The sequence below is a fragment of the Malania oleifera genome, chromosome 11 (assembly GCF_029873635.1).
Source record: "Malania oleifera isolate guangnan ecotype guangnan chromosome 11, ASM2987363v1, whole genome shotgun sequence".
In the NCBI taxonomy this organism is placed as follows: Eukaryota; Viridiplantae; Streptophyta; class Magnoliopsida; order Santalales; family Ximeniaceae; genus Malania; species Malania oleifera.
Genome location: NC_080427.1, coordinates 28,311,012 through 28,335,753, shown reverse-complemented (window position 1 = coordinate 28,335,753; position 24,742 = coordinate 28,311,012). Strand labels below are relative to the sequence as shown.

At 36.5% G+C, this 24,742-nt stretch overlaps 1 protein-coding gene across 1 annotated transcript in view; it reads left to right on the top strand.

Moving 5' to 3' along the window:
* The window catches only part of LOC131168177 (uncharacterized), a 37,973-nt gene extending 21,850 nt beyond the window's left edge, over window positions 1-16,123 (top strand). The window contains exon 4 of the mRNA XM_058127445.1: window positions 15,624-16,123. Within this exon, the coding sequence (XP_057983428.1) occupies window positions 15,624-15,878 (255 nt within the window). The 3' untranslated portion in view covers window positions 15,879-16,123. The remainder of the gene's footprint in view (window positions 1-15,623) is intronic.
* The last annotated feature ends 8,619 nt before the right edge of the window (window positions 16,124-24,742 follow it).

Here is a 24,742-nt window from a genome sequence, read left to right as displayed (position 1 = left end):
TTTCACCATAATATTACCACTTAACATTATTTTTGTTCATGGAGTGCACCATCTCCTGAGCAAGAGTAATATTTTCAAATATGCTTTAGCTTGGAATGAACTACCCTTGCTCTGGCGATAATATTTGGGTAAGTAAACCAGTCATGCGCTGTACAGTAATTTTAGAAAAAATCTTGTAAGCAACAGAATACCTAAATGCCATCCAATGTCCTCACTAGGAGGTAAGTTTTAATTTCCTTTTCACGTGACATCTTGATAGACTTTTTTTGATGATCTCTTTATAAAACACATAGAAAATACAAAGTTATAGTCCTTATAAAAAAATGAAATTAAGATATAATATACTTTGTAAGTACTAAGTAGTCCTTCTAATTTTAAATATTTATTACACAAAAATAAAATATTCTATTTGATTAAAAATAATAAGTAGTGTTTATTTAAAATCTTTAAACAATTAAAAATTTAAAATATTAGATATTTCATCTATTAAGAAAATAAGAGTCATAAAATAAAAAAATATTAATTATTTATGTAGAATATATATATTTTAAGCCACTAAATTTATTTCTCAAATCTTAGCAAAAAGGAATTTAGGATTTTAGGTAGACCTTATATAATATATAATATATAAATAAAGCTAAACCTAATATAATGTTTAAATAATGTGATATATAAATAACTAAAGCAATATATATTATATAAATAAATCTAAACTTGATATAATATATAAACAATATAATATATAAATTATATACTAGTTTAAGATTTAAGTAAACAACAAGAGGAAAAAAAAAGGAACCTAAAGAGTGAAGATTCAAGAGTGAGAGAGCAAAGGGTGTGTTGGAGGTGTCTCAAAGAGTCCACTCCAAGACTCGAAGTCTCGAAGACCAGGAGGGAGATGGGGCTGGCGGTGACTGGCAGAGCATTTGCAGGCCTGGCGGTGATTGGTTGAGCTACTGTAGGGCTGGCCTGTGACTATCAAATAGGCTAGGACAAAGCTTCAAGACTTTGACTGCTTGAGTTTTTGGGGGGGGGGGGGGGGGGGAATCTAAGACTTCAATGGTTTGACTCCTTGAGGGGGGGAAATCTTAGCCTTTGAACTCGAGGAGAGGGAGTGCTGGCCGATTGCAACGAAGGGTCCTTATTCTTCAGCTTCCAACAACAAATCAAAGGAATGATTTCTTGATTTTAGTCTTTGGAATGGTAAATCTGCCAAGGATGAGTGGTTGGGAGAGGGTAAAGCAGGGAATCGTGAGAAAGTTGGGTGGATTTGAAGGAGACAAGCGAATTGGAGTGTTGGCTAGCTTAACGGTCCATAACGGATTGTAACGGATCGTAACAGTCGTGAATTTCCCCCCCCTCGCAATATTGGACCATAATGGTTCCAACCTCACCATTTTTTGTTACGTAACGGTCGTTATTTGAAGCCATGGTGCATTTTCCTTTTTGAAGAGCAATGGGAGGATCAACATCATGGGAAATATGATCAATACAAAGGAAACCAAAGGCGTAGTAGTAGAAGTTAGAGGGGATTTTCTTCTTTGGAGCCACCGTTGTGAATACACTTGCAAATTAGGATGATCAAGATGATGAGAAGAACTCGAACAACGAGACTCATGTGGTTGGTAGGGCAAGGGCAACAAAGTAGAGTTTGGAAGATTAGGCAAAGGAAGAGACTCATTGAGCTTAGAAGCACTCAGAGACTGGGTGTAGTAAGGTGTACACTCAAAGAAGGTAACATCTGTAGAAACTAAGAAGCGATGTAGTACAGGATTATAACAACGATATACTTTTTGAGTATATGAGTAGCCCAGAAAGACGCATTTTATAGCACGAGGATCCAACTTATCCACCCAGGAGTTAGTTGATGAACAAAGGACACACACTCGAATATATGAGGAGGGAGAGAGAATAAAGGTGAATTAGGAAAGAGAATGGAGTAGGGAATTTTACCACTAAGAACAGAGAATCGCATCCTATTGATCAGATAGCAAGCAATAAGTACAACATCACTCTAAAACACTTTAGGTACATGCATTTGATAAAGTAAGGTGGAAGTGATTTCAAGGATATATCTATTTTTCCCCTCTGCAACCCTAATTTTTTTAAGAGTATGGGAACGTGATGACTGATGGACAATACCAAATTGAGTCATATAATTAGTGAACGGGCTTGCAGCCCGTTTATTTACTTGGGAAGCAAAAGAGGCACAATGGTGCTTTCCCAACTGACAAGACTCACAATCAAGACAAGGCACATAACTCAAATCAGGAACAAGACGTTTCAACGTTTCTAGTGAAGGATGACCAAGATGACAGTGAATTTGGAGAGATTTGGCAGTAGTTGTGTAGGCGATAGAAGGAGATAACAACTCAAAGTGATTGAGTTAGCCAACTTCATGCCCTCTGCCAATTGTCTTCCTCATCTCCATTTCTTGAATAACTACAAAATTAGGGAAGAATGTTCCTGAACAATTCATGGATTTAGTAATTTTTCTAATGGACACAAGATTGAAAGGAAACTTAGGAATATACAAAATTGAAGGAAGAGAAATAGAAGATGGATTTACAGTCTTAATTGCCTTGATTTGCAGTGGTGTATCTATTAGCAAGAGTAACACAAGGTAAATTTGCAAAATATTGAAGAGTATAGAAGAAATTAGATATACCTGGGATATGACTAGTGGTTATGAAGTCAATGACCCAAGGACTAGGATGAGAAGTAATGGATGACGAGCATATTTTGGGATTACCTGTTTGGGCAAAAGATGCAACGGAAGAGAAGCTTGCTAGAACTTGGAATTAACAAAAGATGCAATGGAAGAGAAGCTTGCTAGAACTTGGAAACTCTTCCTCTGACATAGATATAGTACATTGGCCCCCACTCGGCCCCAAAGGTGTGGAGTTAGTGGTGGCTGCATTGGCTGCCCCCAAAGGTGTGAAGTCGGTGGTGGTTGCATTGGCAACATGTGAAGGTTTGTCGAGGAGATCCCAACACCACTTAACAGTATGATTATTTTTCCACAATAAGTGCATGTGTGAGGAATGCCTCTACCTCATCCATCCTTACCGCCATGACTAGTCGAACCACCTCGATAACTTCTGCGATTGTTTGGTAGAGAACTAGAATCACCCTGTAGAGCAAAGGCTGTCCTCTTAGAGTTAGATGCAAGAACAGGAGAATGTGTGCCTAAAGGAAGCACGAAGGACATGAGAATAAACATCAACAAATGATGGCAACTCTGCACTACCAAGTACCTGAGACTGGGCTACCTCAAACTTGGGTCTCAAGCCTGCTAGAGCCTGAAGAACTGTCATCTACTCTCTCTGCTTCTGCATCTCACGAACATCGGTGGTTATAGGTTGAACAACGTTAAGCTCCTCGTGAGTACACTTCATCTTTCCAAAATAATCTGCAATGGTCCTATCTCTTTGTTGTAACTGAAAGTACTCTTAGGATAAATTATACATACATGTAATGTTACTAGATTATAGAAGCTTGGCATAATCCTAAGTCTCCTTTCACGTATCTAGATGCATGCACATCCGTGTAATCTGTGGTTCCATCAAATTCCACAAGAGGAAAACAATCAAGGCATCTTCTTGAATCCACACCTCTTTTCTCTTCTCATTAGAAGGGTCAGATTGGAGCAAGTGATCAAGTTTTCCCAATCTTGTTAAATAAGCCCGAACAACTTTAGACCATTGAACACAACTCTTTCCATCCAACTTTTGAGTTGTTATTTGGGGCAGTGATGAAGGAAACATGTTTTTGGGATTCATAGAATCCATCCCAATACTCACAAACTTGCAGCCACAACAATGTCAATCAAAAAGAACAATCAAAACTAATAAGGACAATCACAAACTATGTTAAGCACTGACACAACCATGGACGAGGTGAACAACTTACCAAATGGTATGGTACCGCCACAACCTCACAACTTAACTTATGGACACTGCCATTGCTCCAAGAAACTCTAAAAGAAACCTTTACAAACACTAGGGAAAAAAAATTAATGAATTGCCACAAGTACATGGTTGAAAAAGGTTGGATCTTTGAGCAAAAAACATACCCAACAACTTGATAATATTGTTAGGAGAAGGAATCATAACATGGTAAGAGTAAAAAGAATGGAAAAAGGTGGTCGAAAACTCTCTCACGCACCAGCGTGTGGGGTCAGCATTGCCGGAAATTGGCCAGTGGTTGGAGCTATTTTCGGCGATGGGGTTTTGTGGGGGTACACTTCGGAGGGCTTTGTTTTTGGCTATATGATTAGTTTTGTGAAATAATGAAGGGTGGAGGTGGATCTGAGAAGGGCAGCGATGGGAATGTGTTTTCGAGCGACGGTTGAGTATGATAGGGTTTAGGCTGGATCATGCTCTAATACCATGTTGATATTTTGATTAAATGAATGACCTAACTTGAAGATGGGTCTCTCTCTCTCTCCCTTTATTTATAATACAAATCTAATGACAATAATACCCTTACTCTCACTAATTAATATACTAACACATTGAATAATAATACTAAAAGACAAATAACCTCTAACAATATATAAAAAAAAAAAAACTTCAGAACATTTAATCAAATTGGCCAGTGGTTGGGGCTATTTCCAGCGATGGGGTTTTGTGGGGGTACACTTCGGAGGGCTTTGTTTTTGGCTATATGATTACTTTTGTGAAATAATGAAGGGTGGAGGTGGATCTGAGAAGGGCAGTGACGGGAATGTGTTTTCGAGCGATGGTTGAGTATGATAGGATTTAGGCTGGATCATGCTCTAATACTGTGTTGATATTTTGATTAAATGAATGACCTAACTTGAAGATGCGTCTCTCTCTCTCTCCCTTTATTTATAATACAAATCTAATGACAATAATACCCTTACTCTCACTAATTAATATACTAACACATTGAATAATAATACTAAAAGACAAATAACCTCTAACAGTATATTAAAAAAAAAACTTCAGAAATTTAATCTAAAAGCTAATAAAGGGGCAAAATTTGGGAATTATCTATTTTGTTTCTCACTATTTATAGTCATCTATTTGACGATTTCTAGAACTTCCATTCATAATTTTCATAATTTATTAAATTTTCAATGTTTGTTTAATTGAAATTGAAATGTCAAATCCAAGTTGAAAAATTTCCATCGAAGTTCCCATAAATTGAGACCCCCAAAAGTTCTGTTGAAATCAAAATTTAGTCCTTGATGTTAGTCTACAAAACTATGAAAAATGGCGATATCATCTCCTTCCCAAAGGATCAGGAATCATCAACAGAGGCATCTCCCCAACATGTCTTTCCCACTATGATGATCCAACGGCATCCAAATCCATCACCACTTTCGAAAGACCATAAGATCATAATCAAACCGTCAGCTACCTCTGTCAACCTGACCGATCCAGCTTCTCTAGGATCTCTGGTCCCTATCTCATACTTCAAGGGAGATGGTTTTCTGGTTTACAAACCTATGACCAAATCCGGTCATAAGTGGTTTGACGTTGACTGTACCTGTGATGAATGTCTTAAATGATCCAGTGTATGAATGGTCCGATGAAGAAGAAGTTAAAGGTAAGAAGAAGAATAACAAGCCCAAACAGAATCTCAAAAAGGGATATGACGACGGAGATTTAGAAGTCGACTTGTTAGGAGAACCACCCGATCAGCTTGATAACTCTCGAACTCTTCATCTTCATCCGAAGAGTCTGAAAGATTTGTTTGTCCACATTGTTGGAAAGCAAGGATAGAATCTTCATCTTGTTGATAATCGATGGAGAATATGGGGACATTTTTTTTACATAATGCCCCTTTTGATTGCAGATGTAGCATCGATGATCTTTTAATTCTTTCTTGTGCTTCCTCTTTCTCAAATACTTCCGACCATAGGTCTAGTATACTGAACCACAAATCCTAGTTTCTCTGGGATCTCAGGTTCCTATCCTATACTTCAAGGGAGGCGGTTTTTCGATCTACGAACCTATGACCAAATCTAGTTATAAGTGGTTTGACATTGACTGTACCTGTGACGAATGTCTTAATGATCTAGTGTACGAATGGTCTGAAGAAGAAGAAGTTAAAGGTAAGAAGAAGAAGTTAAAGGTAAGAAGAAGAAGAACAAGTCACAACGTAAACTCAAAAAGAGATATGACGGCGGAGATCCAGAAGGCGACTTGTTAGGAGAACCATCTACGAAATTTAACTACTATGTCAAATACAAGGGGGAAAGTGCTAGATACTATAGAAATGGGGAAAAACACTGGGTAATGAGAGCTTTTGGCTCTCCCGTCATCCTGAAAATGCGCTGGGTTGAATAAATCTTGTGGTAATCTGTCTGGGTCAACCTGATTTATGTAGCATAGACGTTTCCTTATATCAATCCATTTATGCGTTGGTAGGTGTGGATCCTCAAAGAGATTCTCTTTGAAGCTCCGTATCCATTCATAGATGGGAGAGATATTAACATATCTATTCCCATCTTGGATTTTGATCTCACCTTTGAGGTAGAAAATAACCAGTAAATATAGGGACCCAATAATGAAATTTAATTGCTCAACCCATTGTGTTTCTCTTTTGAAGAATAGTAGCCAATCTTTAAAGTAATTGTATTTATGTGGTCTTTGTCTCCAATTTGTTAAGAAGGCATAGGTCCAGGGTTTGTGAAGGATCATACCGAGTTGGTAGGTCCTTGCAAGGTACCAAAGAAGGAGGAATGCTTCTTTAGGGAAGGTCAGATGGGAAAGTGTGGGGACCCAAAGGCCATTGATGTATGGAAAAAAAGGGTGCCAGTCCAGGTATTTTATCGGTGAATCGACTAAACCGTACTTTGAGAGGAGAAGAGATTGGAGACCTTGGATCATTTTGCGATTTCGCTTATCAATGGTGTGGCTTAGGATGTTATCCTGGATTTCACTTGGAAGAGTCTGGACCAGTTGTGAAAGAGATGAGGAAGACGAGGATGCCATGAAGAAGAGAACCTAGGGATGAGTTTGGGGATTTGTTGGTTTTAAGAGGAAGTCACTAAGGATGTTGTGCTTTCCTTTGGCGTGGTTTACTTTGAATTTATACTGTGAAAACCAATTTGCCCATCTAAGGAGTTGTCCTTGCGGGAGGATCTTCTGCTTGAATTGGATCATTTTTGGAAAGGACATATCCATTTCAATTTGAAAAGTATGTCCAGTCCAATGGAATTCAAACATTTCAATCCCTCTTTTTACCGCCAATATCTCTTTGAAGGTGGAGTGATAGTGCGATTATGATTCTTTGAATGCTCCACTTTTGTATCCACATATATGTCTAGTCTCATTTTCTTTTTCCTCGATTAAGCTGCTCCCCAATAGAAATCACTAGCATTAGTCCATAGGATTCTCCTTCCTTTGTCAGGAATTTGGAGTGGTGGCAATGTTGTGGTCATGACTTTGAGTGATTTTACTACTTCCATGTGTTTAGCTTCCCAAGGGGGCACGTCTTTCTTTTTCAAAAGTTGGTGGAGTGGTGCTGTGTAAATTGCCAGCTTTGGGATAAAGTCTGTCATATAATTGATAATACCAAGGAACTGCTGCAATTGCTTTGTCGTCATCCGACTATTTGGAAAGGTGCTGAGCTGTGTAACAATATGTGGTTGCAGCTAATATTTCCCTTGGCTAATCTTTATCCCAAGAAAATCAACTGTCTCGACACCAATAATCATTTTCTTTTCTGACAGCATGATTCTGTAGTGCTCTACTATATTTGTGAATTGATTCAGAAGCTTAGCATGTGATATTGTATCTTTTGAGAATAGAAGGATATCATTAATAGAGATCAGGGCATGATGAAGTATGGGCTAGAAGATCTTGATCATTGCCTTTTGGAAAATGGGAAGGGCCATTTTAAGCCCAAATGGCATAACAGTCCATTGGTAGTGGAAATTGGGTATGTAGAAGGCCATCTTAGGCCTGTCATCTAGATGGATGCCTAATTGCCAAAAGCCCGCTTTCAAGTCAAATTTTGAAATGATTTGGGCCTCTAATAATTGTGAAAATAGGCTGGTAATATTTGGCTTTGGGAACTTGTCATCAGCAAGAAAATGGTTGAGGGGCTGGTAGTTGATGACTAGTCTAAGCTTTCCTCGAGATTGTTAAGCCCTTTTGTTGACATAGAAGGTTTCACAAGCCCACTGCGACTTTGTTGGTTCAATTAGCCCTTCTTCTTGGAGTTGGGTCGACTCATCTTGGGCCAAAGAATAATGTTTTGGATTCATCCCCTTGTGGCTGGCTTTAGTCGGGTTGATATCTTCATTCTTTTTGAAGGGGAGACTAACAAAGAACTCTGAATTCTTCCATAAAGGCTTTGAGCATTTCTCCAAAAACTCACTGTGACTGTCAGCACAATTTTCTGAATTATTCATGCCTTAATCTCCTTCAAGGACCGAGTGATCTGGAAGAGATTAGGTGTCTTGGTCTATCGTAACAAATATGATAGGAATTTTAAACTTTGTGTTGTCTACTAAACCTTGTTTAAGTGCTGAATGATATCGAATCCAATGAGAAGATCTTTGTTTGGAAGGTTTGACCCAAAGAATGTTGCCTTGATTAAGCATTCTGGATGAAGTTTAATATAAATAGGTACAATTTTTAACCTGACCTGGAAGTGTTCTCCATTTGCTGCCTTAAATCCTTGGTTACAAGTCTTCCATTTGTCTTTTGGGAGATTTCCTGGTTTGAGAAAGCTGCATGCTGCTCGTGTCAAAGAATGCAATGACTTTAATTGACTTTGAGTATTTATCAGCTAATACCCAGATTAGAGCAAAAGGTGAAACATGATGTCCCTTCTTAAATTGTGCTGATAATGATTATCGGATGGATCTTCCTCTATTGATTCTATCGGGTAGCACTCATTGTTAATGGGTTAGATATGAGAACATTCAAGTGAATCGGTTTGATAACTATCGAACTCTTCATCTTCATCTGAAGAGTCTAAAAGATCTGTCTGCCCACATCGTGGAAAGCAAGGATAGAATCTTCATCTTGTTGATCATCTATGGAGAATATGGATTCAATGTTGTCATCTGAATGCCAATATGAGACTTTGTGCAACATCTGGATTAATTTAATTCTCCTTTGTTTCTGGGGACATATTTTTTGCATAATGCCCCTTTTGATTGCAGATGTAGCATCGATGATCTTCTAATTCTTTCTCGTGCTTCCTCTTTCTCAAATATTTCCAATCCTTCTCATTGTGCTTTGACCTTCTAGATTTTTTGCGGGGATAAACGTCTTCACGTTCTCTTGTTGGGTAGGAATATTGCTTGTTTCCTTTGCACTTGATGAGGAGGTCCTTTCTTTTGCATTCCTTGGTGATTTTCTTGCCTACTTTCTGGACTCTTCTGTACATGTCATGCTTTCTGCAAAGCACATCTAGATTCATAAGAGCACTCTAATATAGTTTACTAAGGGAGGTGCTTTCGAGTCTTTTTCCACTCATTTGAAGTTCTTGGAGGACATCTTTTCCTAGTGGATCAGACAAGCTATTAAGATAAGCTTGTTTGAGGTTGATGTCATCTAGTCTGCAAAGAGTGTAATATCTTTCAAAGATAAGATTATAATGCTTCTCTAGGTCTTTTCTTTTAAGTGAGCAACGATTGATCTTCATGTATTCTTCTCTGGCCCGAGTGACGTGGTCTTCCCAGGCACCACAAAATTCTTCAATGATTGTGGAGATGAAGACATCAAGGTTTGGTACCTGCGATATCTGCAACTGTCTGTAATCTTAATCTTCCAATGAACTTGGAAACAACCCTTCCAATGACCTCTTTGGGGGTAATTCCCTCTTTCATTAATTCTGTTTTGCACCATGGATGGAGTTCAAGGATCTTATTCCTCCTTTGGGTTGGAGGTATTCCTTCCAAAGAGATGGTTGGCCCATTTCCACAGTTGCTTGAACTATACGTAGGAATACCTGATTCAATATTTTTTGAGAGGTTGATGTTGTCACTTACTCATTCATCGTCTGTAGGACTGTCGTATTTTGTCTTGTGGGTAGATGGTTGGGTCATCATTGTAGGCTTTAGAAGTTGAATCTCTTCTTTAGAGGAATCATCATTCGTCATGATGACAAGTGATAATTTTGGTGCTTTTTCCAGATGTAATGGATCAACCATCTCAGTAAGGAGGTTGGAGATTAGATAATCCTTTTCTAGAACCTCAATTTGTGGTTCTTGATTTGGGTCACTTGATTATCCAAATTTTTGCTTGCCTTTCTTCTTTTGAGCAGTGGAGATAGCCGTTGATTCAACCCTCCGGGTTTGGGCCAGCTTTTGTGTATACTGCCTCTTTTTGAGATGGAGAAAAGAGTCATTGCCTCTGAATGATGTTTGCATTGAAACTGGCTGATATGTTGGTTGAGGAGAGCTGAAAGCCAAAGTAGATGGAGGGAAGAGAGGGTCAATCCTCGTTTAAGTGCTGAATGATCCTACATTGTTGCTTGAACTATGCGTGGGAATAGCTGATGCAGTATTTTCTGAGAGATTGATGTTGTCATCTGCTCCTTCATCGTTTGTAGGACTATTGTATTCTCTCCTGTGGGTGGATGGTTGTGCCATCATTGTAGGTTTTGGAAGTTGAATCTTTTCTTAAGAGGAATCATCATCCACCATGATGACAAGTGATGCTTTTGGTGCTTCTTCTAGATGTAATGGATCGGCCATCTCATTAAGTAGCTTGGAGATAAGATTATCCTTTTCTAGAACCCCAATTTGTGTTTCTTGATCTGGATCACTTGATTCTCCAAATTTTTGCTTGTCTTTCTTCTTATAAGGAGTGGAGACAGCTGTTGATTCAACCCTTTGGGTTACGGCCGACTTTTGAGTATACTGTCTCTTTTTGAGATGGAGAAAAGAGTCACTACCTCTGAAAGATGCTTGCATTAAAATTGGCTGATATGTTGGTTGACGAGAGTTGAAAGCCAAAGTAGATGGAGGGAAGAGAGGGTCAATCCTCGCCTGTCTATGTTGTTGCTGCTGGCTTTGCTTGAGAGAATTTAGCTAGGCTTTGAGGTGCTGTATTTCTGCTTCCTTCTTTTTGAAAGCTAGAGAGAATGTTGACATATGCTCAATCATTTGCATTAGCTCCCTATGCAATCTTTGAATATAGTTTTGGCATTTGTCGATGGGGATTGATGTGATATCGAACTTGTTTTCGTCATTGTTGGCCAGCTCTCTCTGGTTATCCATAATTTGCTGGAGCATTTTGTTCTGGGTTGTGGCTTTTTCTGATTGCCAATTGAGAGTTGCTTCAGCTGGGGATACCTACTTGGTTGACCCGCATGGGATGACAACAATTGGATCTTTGATCTTCCAGGGTTGCTTCGTACGAGATCGCATATTTTCGTACTCTAATGGTGGCAAATCACCATCATAGCTCGAAGGTCTGAGCATGTAAATCTGGGGAAACTTATCATCCTTTGTGCTTTCCCCCTTGTATTTGACATAGTAGTCAAATTTCCCAAATGGTTCTCCCAACAAGTCGACTTCTAGATCTCCGTCGTCATATCTCTTCTTGAGTTTCTGCTGGGACTTGTTGTCTTCTTCTTCTTACCTTTAACTTCTTCTTCATCAGACCACTTGTACACTAGATCATTAAGACATTCATCACAAGTACAATCAATGTCAAACCACTAATGACTGGATTTGGTCATAGGTTCGTAAATCGGAAAATCGTCTCCCTTGAAGTATAGGATAGGGATCTGTGATCCCGGAGAAGCTGGATTGGTCAGGTTGATAAAGGTGGCTGATGGTTTGATCATGATCTTCTAGTCTTTCGGAAGTGGTGATGGATTTGGATGTAGTTGGATCATCATAGTGGAAAGACATGCTGGGGAGATGCCTTTGTTGATGATTCCTGATCCTTTGGGAAGGAGATGTGAACATCGCCATTTTTCATAGTTTTGTAGGCCGGATCATGAAGGATGATAAGCTTAGGGATCTGGTGAAGTTGCTCATACTTGGTTACCCAAGATTTTGGGAGAAGTTTTAGGAGTTCTTGTCTAGGTAGTTGCCTTAGAATGTGGACTTGGCTCAGGACAAGAGAAGTATCATAATTGACAAGGAGAGCATCTTGATTTTCCCCAAGGGCAACCAGATCAAAAGAATGGTTCTGAAGTCTATAAACCATTTGATGATGGAGGGTTGCTGCTATGGAATTGGAGATTTGGGGGGTTCCAACAATTTGGATCTGGACTTAAAGAGTAGTTCTCATATTGGGGTCGGAAAGATGCAAACTTAAATTGGGGAAGACAGTGAAATTGACTGTCCCTTCATTAAGCGTTGTTTGCATAGTGGCAATACAGACATGCTCGTACTTAAGAGAACTTTGAATCAAGGAGAGCAATTTTGGAGCAAACCGGTAGGCCATTTCTCTTGTGAAAAGTAAGGTAGAGCTTAATAGCACCAATATGAATATGGTTGAATCCTTGGTTGAGGTACCTTTTGGGAAGCTCTGGGAGAATTCTAGAGTGACGAGCTGTTCTGCTTCAGTTGCCAAGAGCTGGTGAGAGTCTAAAGGAGAAGCCTCAATGGCTTCTTTGACACCTCTCGATACAGGTGTCTTGCCAGTGACTTTCTTCAGAATGTTTAGAGGATATTTGGTTTTGTCATAGACGTAATATGGCTTTGTAATCTAAGGACTCTTGGTTTGGGGGACAAGGCTATCTTCTGGTACATAATCCACTTCGTACATATAATCATGACGATCTAGGCTTAAGGCAGATGACGATTTGGGAGAAGAGCTAAGAGAAGGGGATGGAGTTAACATGGTTCTGGAAGACATGATTTCTTAATTGACAAGATCAGAATCTCCCTCACATCTCTTGCCCAACTTGTGGAATAAAACACAGAATCAAAAAAAGTTTCATTGTTCTCTGTCCGACCAAAACACAACCTTTTTTTGGCCTTCAAATAGGTCAAGGGCACCTTAGATCTTATTCTTTAATGACTTAAAGAGAAAAGGGAAGCTTAGAATGAAACCTATAGTCTGGTTTTGTCCATCACTGTTCTAATGTGGAGGATCCATACTGAATGTGGCAACCACAGAGCATACTGAGTTTAAGACAATTACCTCTGTTGTGAGCAAAGAGATCCCTCGAGTGATGGAGGCTCCCTTGAAGAGTTTGAGAGTTATCAAGCTGATCCACTTGAGTGTTCTCATATCCAACCCATTAACAATGAGTTCTACCCAACAGCATCAACAGAAGAAGTTCACAACCTTTGTTCCATCCAAGAATCATTATCAACACAATTTAAGAAGAGAAATTATGTTTCACCCTCTGCTCCAATCTGGGTATTAGCTGATAAATACTCAAAACTGGTTAAAGTCGTTGCATTCTTTGACACAGGAGCAACATGCAGCTTTCTCAAACAAAGAATTCTCCTAAAAGACAAATGGAAGCCTTGTAACCAAGGATTCAAGGTAGCAAATGGAGAACACTTCCAGGTCATGTTAAAAAGTGTACCTCTTTATATTAAGCTTCATCCAGAATGCTTAATCAAGGAAACATTTTTTGGGTCAAACCTTCCAAACAAAGATCTTCTCATCGGATTCGATATCATTCTGCACTTAAACAAGGTTCAGTGGAGGACAACACAAGGTTAAGGTGCTTTCGAGTATTTTTCCACTCATTTGAAGCTCTTGGAGGACTTCTTCTCCTAGTGGATCAGGCAAGTTATTAAGATAAGCTTGCTTGAGGTTGATGTCATCAAGTCCGTAGAGAGTATTATATCTTTTAGAGATAAGATTATAATGCTTCTATATATAATTCCATTCTAGTTTGTGATGTGGGGTCTGTCTATGTGAACCATACGTTGTCAATAAATTTATGTGCCAAAAGAACCAAAATGCTCGGTCCAAGTGACATTGGCAAAGTATTTTGGACCTTGATGTTTACATAAAGTAGGTGTGTTGGCATGATATTTGCAGCGTCAACTATGTTAAAGTGGGAGTTTTGTAGCCTTGCACTTTGTAGCAGATAGACCCAACTTAAAAAAAAAAAAGTGAAAATCTCGTCTTTGAGAAGCTTAGTGTCCTAGTCGTCATTAGGGAGGATATGGCTAACCATGTTAAGGTCTTGGAAATTTTTTTTAAAAATATTATTTTTAAAGATAAGGTCTTAGACTCGTGCTGGCATTGCATAGTTTCACAGGGACAACAAGAAATTATTCCAAATATTTGGTTGTTTACAGTTGTGAATTATAACATGTAAAATTGGGTTAAGCGGCTAAATCAATATATCTTGGAGTTATCTTATTTATTTATTTATTTATTCGTTTTCTTGCTAAATGCACTTAAAAACTTTGTAGTCATTTAAGTTATTATATATTATAGGTTTCATAAGTGTTCGTTTTTACTCTTTAGTTCATTCACATAACATGGAAGTTACGGTAGCTGTAATGCCATATGGTGCTCTCTGACCAAGCATTTGTAGCAACAATGCATTTGTGGCAAAATTGTTGCTAGCTTATTCTTTCGAATAAATATCTCAGTTGAATTACTTTTTTCATTTACAAAGCAGTCAATAATTGTCATGGCTCTTCAGTGAACTTTAGGATGTAATGGTAGGCTCTTATCAACGTAACCGTCTTGGAACAGTCAACTTTAGGCTGTATTGGCTCTTCTTGGTAGGTTACCATGCTCTTGAATGGGCTATGAAATTTACTATTCATTTGGTATGTAAGAATGGAATGGAATCAAATTTTTCTCTTTGATTTCTACATGTTCTTAATTCAATTTTTTGTTCCATTCCAGTCTCACCCCATTTCATTCTGCCAAACATGGCACAAGTACTTAATTTTGAGCATGGTGGTGTATAAATGCAGTCGTATTGCTAATGCTACTGAGTGTGAGACAAAGTATATATGTTGACAGTGTGTGTGCTAGTTGTATGATACTTGATTCTTAGAAATGATCATGCATGGATCTTGCATGTCTTATTTCATGTATTGTTTGACATGATTTATCTTCAAGAAGATTTTAAATTGCAACTCTTTTAACACATTAAATGAATCCCACAAGTTGTGTGGCTACTACCAGTTTAGAGAATTAAAAAGGAGTTGTCACTCTGATGTATTGCTCATAATTTGAAAAATTTATCGGCAGCAGAGTCATTCATTTAGGGAGATTTATGATTTTTGGAAATATGGAATCATTTGATACAGGTTCATATTCTTGGCTGATGTATAAAATGGGGAAATTAAGAGTCTTGGCTGCATAACAAATTTTGATGCTGTGTTCAGAAGTAGGTTGAGTTTACTGAGAGATTCCAACGAGTCTACAAGTAGGGACTTGATGGTTTATCTTGAGAGTTCAGTGTCTCAGGTTGTTGCAGCTTCAAGCAAGTTAATTATTTATTCAAAAATGAAGCTGGGTTTAGGAGTGTAATTGCCTACGCTGATCCTAATAAAATACTTGATGGGTTAGGTTTAGTTTTTATTAGGTCGGTTGTCTTTTTGAGTCATTTGCTTTTTTAATTTTCTAAATCCTTGGTTTAGTTGTTTCTCACTCCTTTGTAATTTAACATTTCTGCCTTTACAACATGCTTCTGTTGAGTCTTCTAATTTCTGATGGTCATATTATCTCTCTCCTGTCTAGGCAAGGGGCCATTTGGAGTTCATATGCCGTTTGAAGGACCATATGCCAAGACCAGTTTTCATTGAGGGAACTGTTAAGGCAGTTGGAACCCATTTTTCAGTTAGATCCAGAGAGCTGGAAGCAATTGAAACTGCCCCAAGTAGAATATTTGCTCACTCTTCCAGGCTGCTGACAAAGCAGGAGCTAGCAGCGACTGTTCCTGCATCTGATTTTGAGATTTCTGCACCTGAATCTTTCAGAAGTGTAACTATTTGATATTTAGGGTTTATAGTTTCAATTCGTAGCGTGAAACCTACTAGGTTACGTGCCTTCTCATTTGGTGCCAAAATCATAGTCTGCTTTCCCAAATGCTGAAATACTCATTTTAAGTTGCAAGCTTGCAAGATGTAGAATGCAGGTTCAAATTATAAGGTAGTGTCTGGGAGTATAGATTTTGAGACTTGAATTTGAATTTGTGTGGTTTTAAAAGAAATGGAATATAGTTTTATATTGTATTTTGTTCACTTATACAAATCTAAGTAGATTCGAAGTCTCTGCTCACAAACATTCAGTAAGAATCTACACAAAGATTGCAATTTTTTTTTTTTGAAAGTATCAGACCTGCAAGCTGTTTGATAAAAGTTCTTCAATGCATAGTTTCAAGAAACGTAGATTTGTCTGTAGTCTAAATTGCTGGGAATCATTTATAAAAAAATATTTTTTTTAGAAGTACTTGTTTAAGTGTAAATCAAATATTTATTGCTATTTATTAATACAAGTATTTATTAAAATATTTTACTAAAATGTATTAAGATGTTTCAAATGGGGTTAAGATGGGAATTATATTCTCATTTGTAATGAGTTTTTTTTTTTTTTTCTTTGTTTACTTTTCAAAAAAGTACTTATTTTATGTACTTGTGTGAAGAAGAAGTACTTGGTTTTCTCTTAAATAAAATGTACTTATTTTAAAAAGTATTTTTAATTATTTTTTTAAAAAATATTTTTAGATTTTTTTTAAAAAATATATCTATAATTATATATATATATTATTTATAATAAGTAATTTCAAATAATTTTTACATAAGTAGTTTTTGAAATAGACATCTTTGCACAAGTACTTTCCTGTAAGTGGGTGTGCAATTCTTGTGAAGTAGGGATTGGGTGCTATGATGGATGAGCAAGGAGGTTTGTTAATAACTAATTTGGTATTTTTACTATTTTCTATTTCTATTTTTATAGAGTGCAAAAGGAAATTATAAAAATGCATTTATATTGTTAGTTTTTTATTTCTATGGTTTGTTTTCAGCTATTTGCGAAAAGATTGAAAATTATATTTTTATGGTTTTCAATTATTTTGGTAATTGTTGCTAGAAATTTTAATATCTAGAAATAGTTTTTTTAAAATTAAGGTATGCATTTTATATATTTTTAAAATAAAATTGAAATAAAATGATCATATGAATTTTAATATAATTTAAAAATATACATAATTTTTTAAAAAATAATAATAAAGCCAATTATAAAATATTTTTATTATTATTTTTTATTTTTGTAATTTTTGACAATGATACCAAATGATCCTCAAGTTTTGTGTGAGAAGTAATAAAAGTTGGTGTTTGATTAGGGTTTCTTAGGAATGGAATGATAGCATATATATTTGATAGAATATTATTTGTTAACGTACAACAAATGTATTATTTTCAACTTTTATTACAGCAGAAAATAATTTTTAATTTTATTTTAGTTTTTAAAAAATTATAAAAAAGTAATTTTTAAAGATTTTTACAATGTTTTTATGTAAAAAATAAAAAAATAAAAACTTCTTTGGGCACTACTCATTTTTCTTGTAAAAATATACTTATTTTTATTTTAATTTTTAAATAATTTAAAAAATATCTCTTAATAATTTAAAAAAAATTTAAAAATTAAGTTCTCTTTTTTATAATTATTCTGAAATCTAAAAAAAAATTTGATAAATATTTTGTTTAACTTGACAAACTTCTTATGTTACCTTTTCAATACCCATCTTGAAAAATTTAAAAATAAGTAGAAATTTTTATAATTTTTTGAGAAATTTAAAATAAAAATAAAAAATATTTTTCAAAACTAAATGGATCTTAGTTTTGTCTATTTTATATCATAGATGATGAAAATTTTATAACATTGTCATTTGATTTGAGATATACATACGTGTGTGTGTGTGTGTAAAAGCAAAAAAGACATTCACTTTTCTCGAGATTTGACAAAAGCATAGAAGTTTCAAAAATATCACAAATGTCCCCTAAGGTTTGTCAAAAAGACACATACTTTCTTTAATAATACTTGTCTTTTTACAAAATATAAGGAAATATTTGTATCTTTTTCAACAAACTTAAGGAAAGGTCTCTGAAAATTTTAAAACCTTAGGGAAGGTTTCTAGAGTTTTTGAAACCTTAAGGGAGATCATTGTTTTTTTACCAAATCTTACAAAGAGGTTACTATTTTTGCCCATATATATATGTATGTATTATGTTTTAAACTTCGACCATTCTATTATATAGCTAGACTTGAAGTTTCACTAAATTACACATATCTTAACCTTTAAAATATGATAATTAATGCTCTAAACCTTTTAAAAAGTCATAATTCATATGCGAGTACACATATGACTCTTGATTATACTAACTTTTATTAAGTTACTTGACTAACACGCACTTGCATTTTGTAAAGTGAGCCCATTTAAAAGCTAGAAAAGAATTCTCTCTCAACGAAAATTGAGTTGGCCCTAAAATAGGTTCTATTCTCTACCTTGTTATCGGCAAATTGTTCATCTTATTTAAAGGTGCATAATTTTATCATTTTAAAAAATACGTCACTCCTTAGTTTCTCAACTTGACTAAAATTGGTTCAATGGAGGGAGACATGAGTTATGCATACATTTTTTTTTTTTAGAAAAGTTAAGTTAATATCAAAACCTAAAATGTTGGGAATAATGTAGAACTGAGTAAAATTTTTGAAATTAGATGTATAATTTACCCAAAAGAAGATTTTTGGTCATAAAATTACAGGCAATGACTACTAGTACCTTGTAACTAGTTTACCTTTTCCAAGACCCAATGAATGACCCATGCTTGTGTATGAACCTAAATAGATTGAAATCAATAGGTGGAACAGAAAAATAGGGGTCTTTGGACTCTTCCTATTGAAGGATTTTATATATGATGCCCAAAATTATATTTGAAGAGCACTTTAGGGTTCGTTTGGACATGATATTGTATGAGGGAAAGAAAACGAAAGGAAAAAAAAAATTATATTTTCCATCTATATTGATTATTATTAAAAATAAAAAATGTATTTCAATATAATTAGAAATTAAAAAAAATTGACTGTTAATGGTGCATATTTTTTATTTTCGTTGACAACCAAACATGAAAAATGATTTATTTCAAAATTACCTTTCCTTTCTCTAGTATTCTGTAAGTTCCAAACAAACCCTTATGGTCCATGAAAATAGAACTTGCCACTCTTATTAGAATACAAGAATCTAAAAGCATCAACCTAAAGGAAAGAAAAGAGTGTAGACATCCTAATTTTTACCAGACTTTTCTGGAAAGATCCGATGTAATAAAAGTTGACTTCGAATCCCGAGAATCGGATGACCCTTTTTGAAATGTCCGATATTTTAAATTGAGTCCCGGTAATTTTATTTGAGTCCTCGTGTTTTTGTCGAGTCATAGTTTGTTTTAAATTGAGTCCCGATGTTTTTTACAGAGTCTCGGCATTTTTATTTGAGTCCTGGTATGTTTAATTGAGTCCCGTTGTTTAAATCGAATCCCGTTATTTTAAAAAATAAGTCTCTTTTGGCTTTAAAATTGAATCTTTCAATTTGAGCATTTTCAATTTTTAAATTGATTTTTTCTAAAATTTTCAAATTTTTCACAGTCGAGTTATTTAATTTTTAAAAATAAATTTTTACCGAGTAGTCTTTCCAAGCCCGAGTCCTTCTAATTTTTGGGAATCAAGTTTAATTTCCAAAACCCGGGACTTCCTTTTTGGGAAGATAAATATTAGACAACAAAAATAAATAAATAAGAGATTAAAAAAAAATAAAAAAATAAAGAAACAAAGAAATCCGAAATTCACATGCGCAGGTGAGGAGGTTAGAAAATATTCCCCGTCAGGAAATTCTGTTAGGACCATTCACGCGGGGAAAAGTTGGTTTTTAGTGCCAAAGCTACTCTACTTGCACCCCATAAAGGGAAGAGTCTCTGCGCACAAAAAAGGGAGGGGGTATTCTACACTGTTCACTCCACGCCATTTCTTTTTTTTTTTTTCTCCATCTTTCTCAGATCTTCATCTTCGCCCTCTCTGCAACCCAGGCGTATCGCCGATCCCCGTGCACTCGCCGCCATAACCGCCCTCTTCTGCTACCAGAGGCCGCGAGCACAACTCTCCATAACCATCTCCACCCTTCATTGTCACCCAAACTCAGATCCAGACCCGAGCCACCTGTTACCACTCTGACCGCCTCACCACTCTCCAGCAACCTCGCACTAGCAGCGAACGGAACCACCTTCGTCATCGCCATCGTCACCCCCGGCAACACCCATGCTCTCGACCATTCGTCCCGGAGGATTTGGAGCTTAAACAGTGGGTCAAACTCACTTCGGCTGGAGATGTTGCTGTTTGTTCTGGTGTTCTAGTTGGATCTTCGGTGGAGTGATCTGTGTCTCTCTGGGTGAGTTCCCTCCTGGATCTGTCTTGACTCTTAAGTTTTGATTGAATTCTTGCATGTCCACTGGAGTGTGGCAGGTGTTCAAAATCACTTTCAGAACAAGAAGGTCCAATCCTGGGTGATGCTGATTTAGAATGTGAAATGTGAGGCAGACACACATTTTCGGATACAGTTGGGGTCGGATATGTGTATTGTTTTTTTATTTATTTATTATTCTGGAGTTTCGGTTGTATCCGTGTTAGGCGTGGTGCAGTCCCACTCTTAGATCAGGAGTAGACCTCGTTTGAGTTGTTAGTTTGTTGGGAGTATGTTGATTTAAGCTTGGATGTCGGCTTCGATCGTTCTTTCTGCATACACTGTTCGGGATTTCCTTCTAGTCACTGTTCAGGTTTTTCTTTTGAGCTCTCACCCAGCACACCACCGTCCCCATCTTACTAACCTTCCACTTAACACGTCCCATCTGCTTCTTCCCTCTCCTCTCCTCCTCTCTCTCCATTGCTTTCTATCTCTACCATGGAATCCGACAGCCGACCGTTATTCCTTCCGACGATTGAGTCGCCGCTCTGCGAATGAGAAATGCAACCTTGCGAGCTTCTTTTGCTTTGTATGTAGAAGTCGTCGAGCTTGCTTCCTCTGTTCTTGCCCATCGCTAGTAGCTTTTCCGGTGCCACAAACATCTCTGCTTATCGTCTCCGAGACTCGAATTCTCCGATCAGATCATCGATCTTGCCCGCCGGTGGATTAATTGTGCACCGCTCAACCGGACTGTGGTTCGTGCATGGATGTTGCATATCGGCCTGCTAGATCTCAATCTCAGTGTCGGTTCAAGTGATACGGTTCGGAATGAAGAGCCGGTGATGTAACGCCCCAACCCCCTAAGTGGGTCCGGAGTGCTACTAATCCATTCATTTACCTGATAATCCACAATCTAACATCAGCATTCACAACCATTCATCTATAATATTCTAACAAATATAATACCAGAGTTTTCTACATCTATATACATTCCAAAATAAACCATTCATCTACCTGTATTCACATATATACATATCTCCAAAAACATAATCTATAACTTCCAGCATTCACAACTCAGAAAACTTAAAACGTAAAACATAAAAGTTATACATCCCAAAAGTATCATCAAAGTTTATACCATTTTTCTTCCTATATCCAAAAATGTTATAACAACCCCAAGCTCTATAAGGTCGATCACATGGAGGTCCTGAAAAAGATAAATTTGTATTCAGGTGAGATACATCTCAATAAAGGAATAAATAATATATTAAATCAATGTGTGATCAACATGAGATTTGTAAATAACATATGAATATGTATATATCATTTTCAAATCATTATCATATATTCTAAATTCTTTTCTTGAGCCCGATCAAACACATGGAAGGTATTTTACCCATGAAAATACCTAAGGATTGGGGTGGTTACCCGCCCATACAAGTAGCACCCCTATGCTCTGATACTTCAGGTAACCAATGGTCACAACTAAAGCATATCAAGATACTTACCTTACTTAGTAAGCCCTCAGGTGAAAAACTAATCTTGTACCCACACAGTTCATATAAAGGTTTACCAGCAAAGGCTCCCCAGAATAAGGAAATTTACTTGCCCATGCAAGTAATTTCCCTCTGCCCTAATACGTTATGCAGCCTACTGCTACATCTGATACCTACTAGGGTACTCACCTTTCTCAGTAAGCCCTCAGACGAAAAGTTCGCCCCACACATAACACGTACCATGTTATACTAGCATATATACTGATACTATTGTAATACATTATTCTGCATATCATTATTCTGTACCTCTCATATGTTCATGTTCTTAACTTTGACATTTTATAATATTTCACTTTACGTGGCTCTTTCCCATTTTACATTGTTCACATTTCATATTTTATTTTCATTTCATTCATATTCTATTTCATTTTTATTTTCATTTCATTTCATTTCCTGCATTCGTACTACAACTCCTTTTAGTTGTACATCAGTTAATCCACATAGATATGTGCTATTCTGCTACTACAGTTCCTTTTAGCTGTTCATCAGTTAAATTACAGCTCCTTTCAGTTGTTCATCATTTATCCATGGTTACATTAACAATCACATGCAGCAGCATAATCCATATAACATTTTCATTCTCATTGTATTCCTTGTATAACTTGTATCTCATACACATAACATAATTCAACACAAAATTGTCATTTTACTCATGCCACACAATTTAGTAGTATATTTCAAACATTTTCTGTAAAATAAGCCAACCCTCATTTATCATTTATATATTGAAAATATATCTTTAATTTCCTACACAATTATCCTAAAAAATCTTTCACTTTCATCAGTCAATTTTCACAAATATATATCTAATAAAAACAACCCTAGGCTCAGAAATTATAATTTAAACGGTTGGCATTTTAAACCCATACGAAAACATATGCATATATACATAACATGATCCATTTATCTGTTTAATTCATAAAAACCTGGTTTAATATACTTTTCCCTTTACCTGCTTTCTTGAACTACGCCAACAGAAACCCCAAATGATGCCTATGGCACTCACCCGAACCCTGAATCAAAAACCCTAGTTTAATCAGATAAACCACAAATAACTTACTCTTTCTGCATTTTCTCAACCTATAAACCTCGAATATGATGCCATGACCTGATGTACCCCATAAATATCTAAAGATCCATTTGACTGCTTTCCAATGTTGTCTACTTGGATTAGAAAGAAACTTACTCAACCTATAAAGAGATTTCTTCAACTTTCAAACTAAATTTTCCTTCCCTGTTTCACAAAATCTGTAAAGCCCCCGGATCCGCCACGTGGGGCCCAGAGTGTTATGAGACCAACACGCATCTCTGATACCATTCACGCAGCGGAACTAATTAAATAACCTTAAACATAATACCAGAGTTCTATATTTACATATGCAAATCCATATAATTATAATCTCACTCTTCATAATACAAAACGGAATTAAAATATAGTAAACATTAAGCTAAATACATATCGGTACTGATATATTCAACTCATAAAAACTACCCCGCCCTAGAGCTATCTAAGCTCGATCATTTGGATAACCTGAAAAGATTAAATCATCGACGGGGTGAGACACCTCTGAGTAAGGAAGAAATAATTTACAATAGTGTGTGGCTGAAGTGTTTAATATACAGTTAAAATAACCATACAAATGCATTCATAATCTGATAGCAGCCAAGGTAACCCATTCATGATCACACCATGGTCAATTTCTCTGTCATCCAATCACATGTCCACATACATAAATATTTTTTTTTTTTACTGATAATCCTAAGAATAGGGAAGCCTACCCGCCCATACAAGTAGATTTCCTCTGCTCTAGTGCTAACACCAGGGCACTCACCTTTCTCAGTAAGCCCTCGGGTTATGTATCCAAGTAAAGTCTTCAAGATTAGGGAAGGTCACTTGCCCATACAAGTGGTTTCCCTCTACTTTGGAATCCAAAAATAATTACCACGGTACTCACCTTCCTCAGTAGGTTTTATGATGAATTGCCATTTTCGCGGAACATGATATTATTATGGATTTTTATAATAGAAAATCGGAGTACCGGCTGAGAATTTTATATTTGCTTTGCCGGCGTACGGGCCGAGCTATGGATATGTTTTTTCGGCATATGGGCTGAGCTATAGATATGTTTTGCCGGCGTACGGGTTGAGCTATGGTAAAATATGAAATACTGGTGTACGGGCCGATGATTTTCATGATGTATATATATATGCAAAATGATGTGATGATATTTATTTGGCAATTAATAGTATGAAATATTGATGTATTAGAATTTGATTATATGCTATATGTTATCAGAACCTAGTTGGCTTGGTCTCGGCTAGCACTTGCACGGTACCGCTGCTATGTGTTCATGATCATCATGATATTGTGTTAACGCTGCTGTACAGAGTAGCGTGAGGACGGATAATTGATCTGGTTTTAAGAAGTGTGGACGCCCTTGGTGTACGAACCAAGTCTGGCAGACCCATCAGACTTACATACTATACTTTTGACTTGGTAGTGGTCGACCAACCATTGTTAGGTTCCACTTTCGGGCCACACAACCCAGTCATGTGGGGGTAATACATGACAACAACCAGCTAACCTATTAGGATTGTTTTCTTATTATTATTATATGGGATGGATTATGTTTAAAGAAATCCTGTATGTTCTGCTATGCTATGATTATACATGTTTTTCCCAAAAATGATACATACAGTTTTACTGATTATGTTTATGTATATGATTATATGTACAACACAGAAATGCTCATGTTGCCACATACTAGTATTAGTTTATTTCCCTTACTGAGAGGTGTCTCACCCCAAAATTTCATAACATTTCAGGAGCTCTAGATAGAAGAGCGGATAATGCT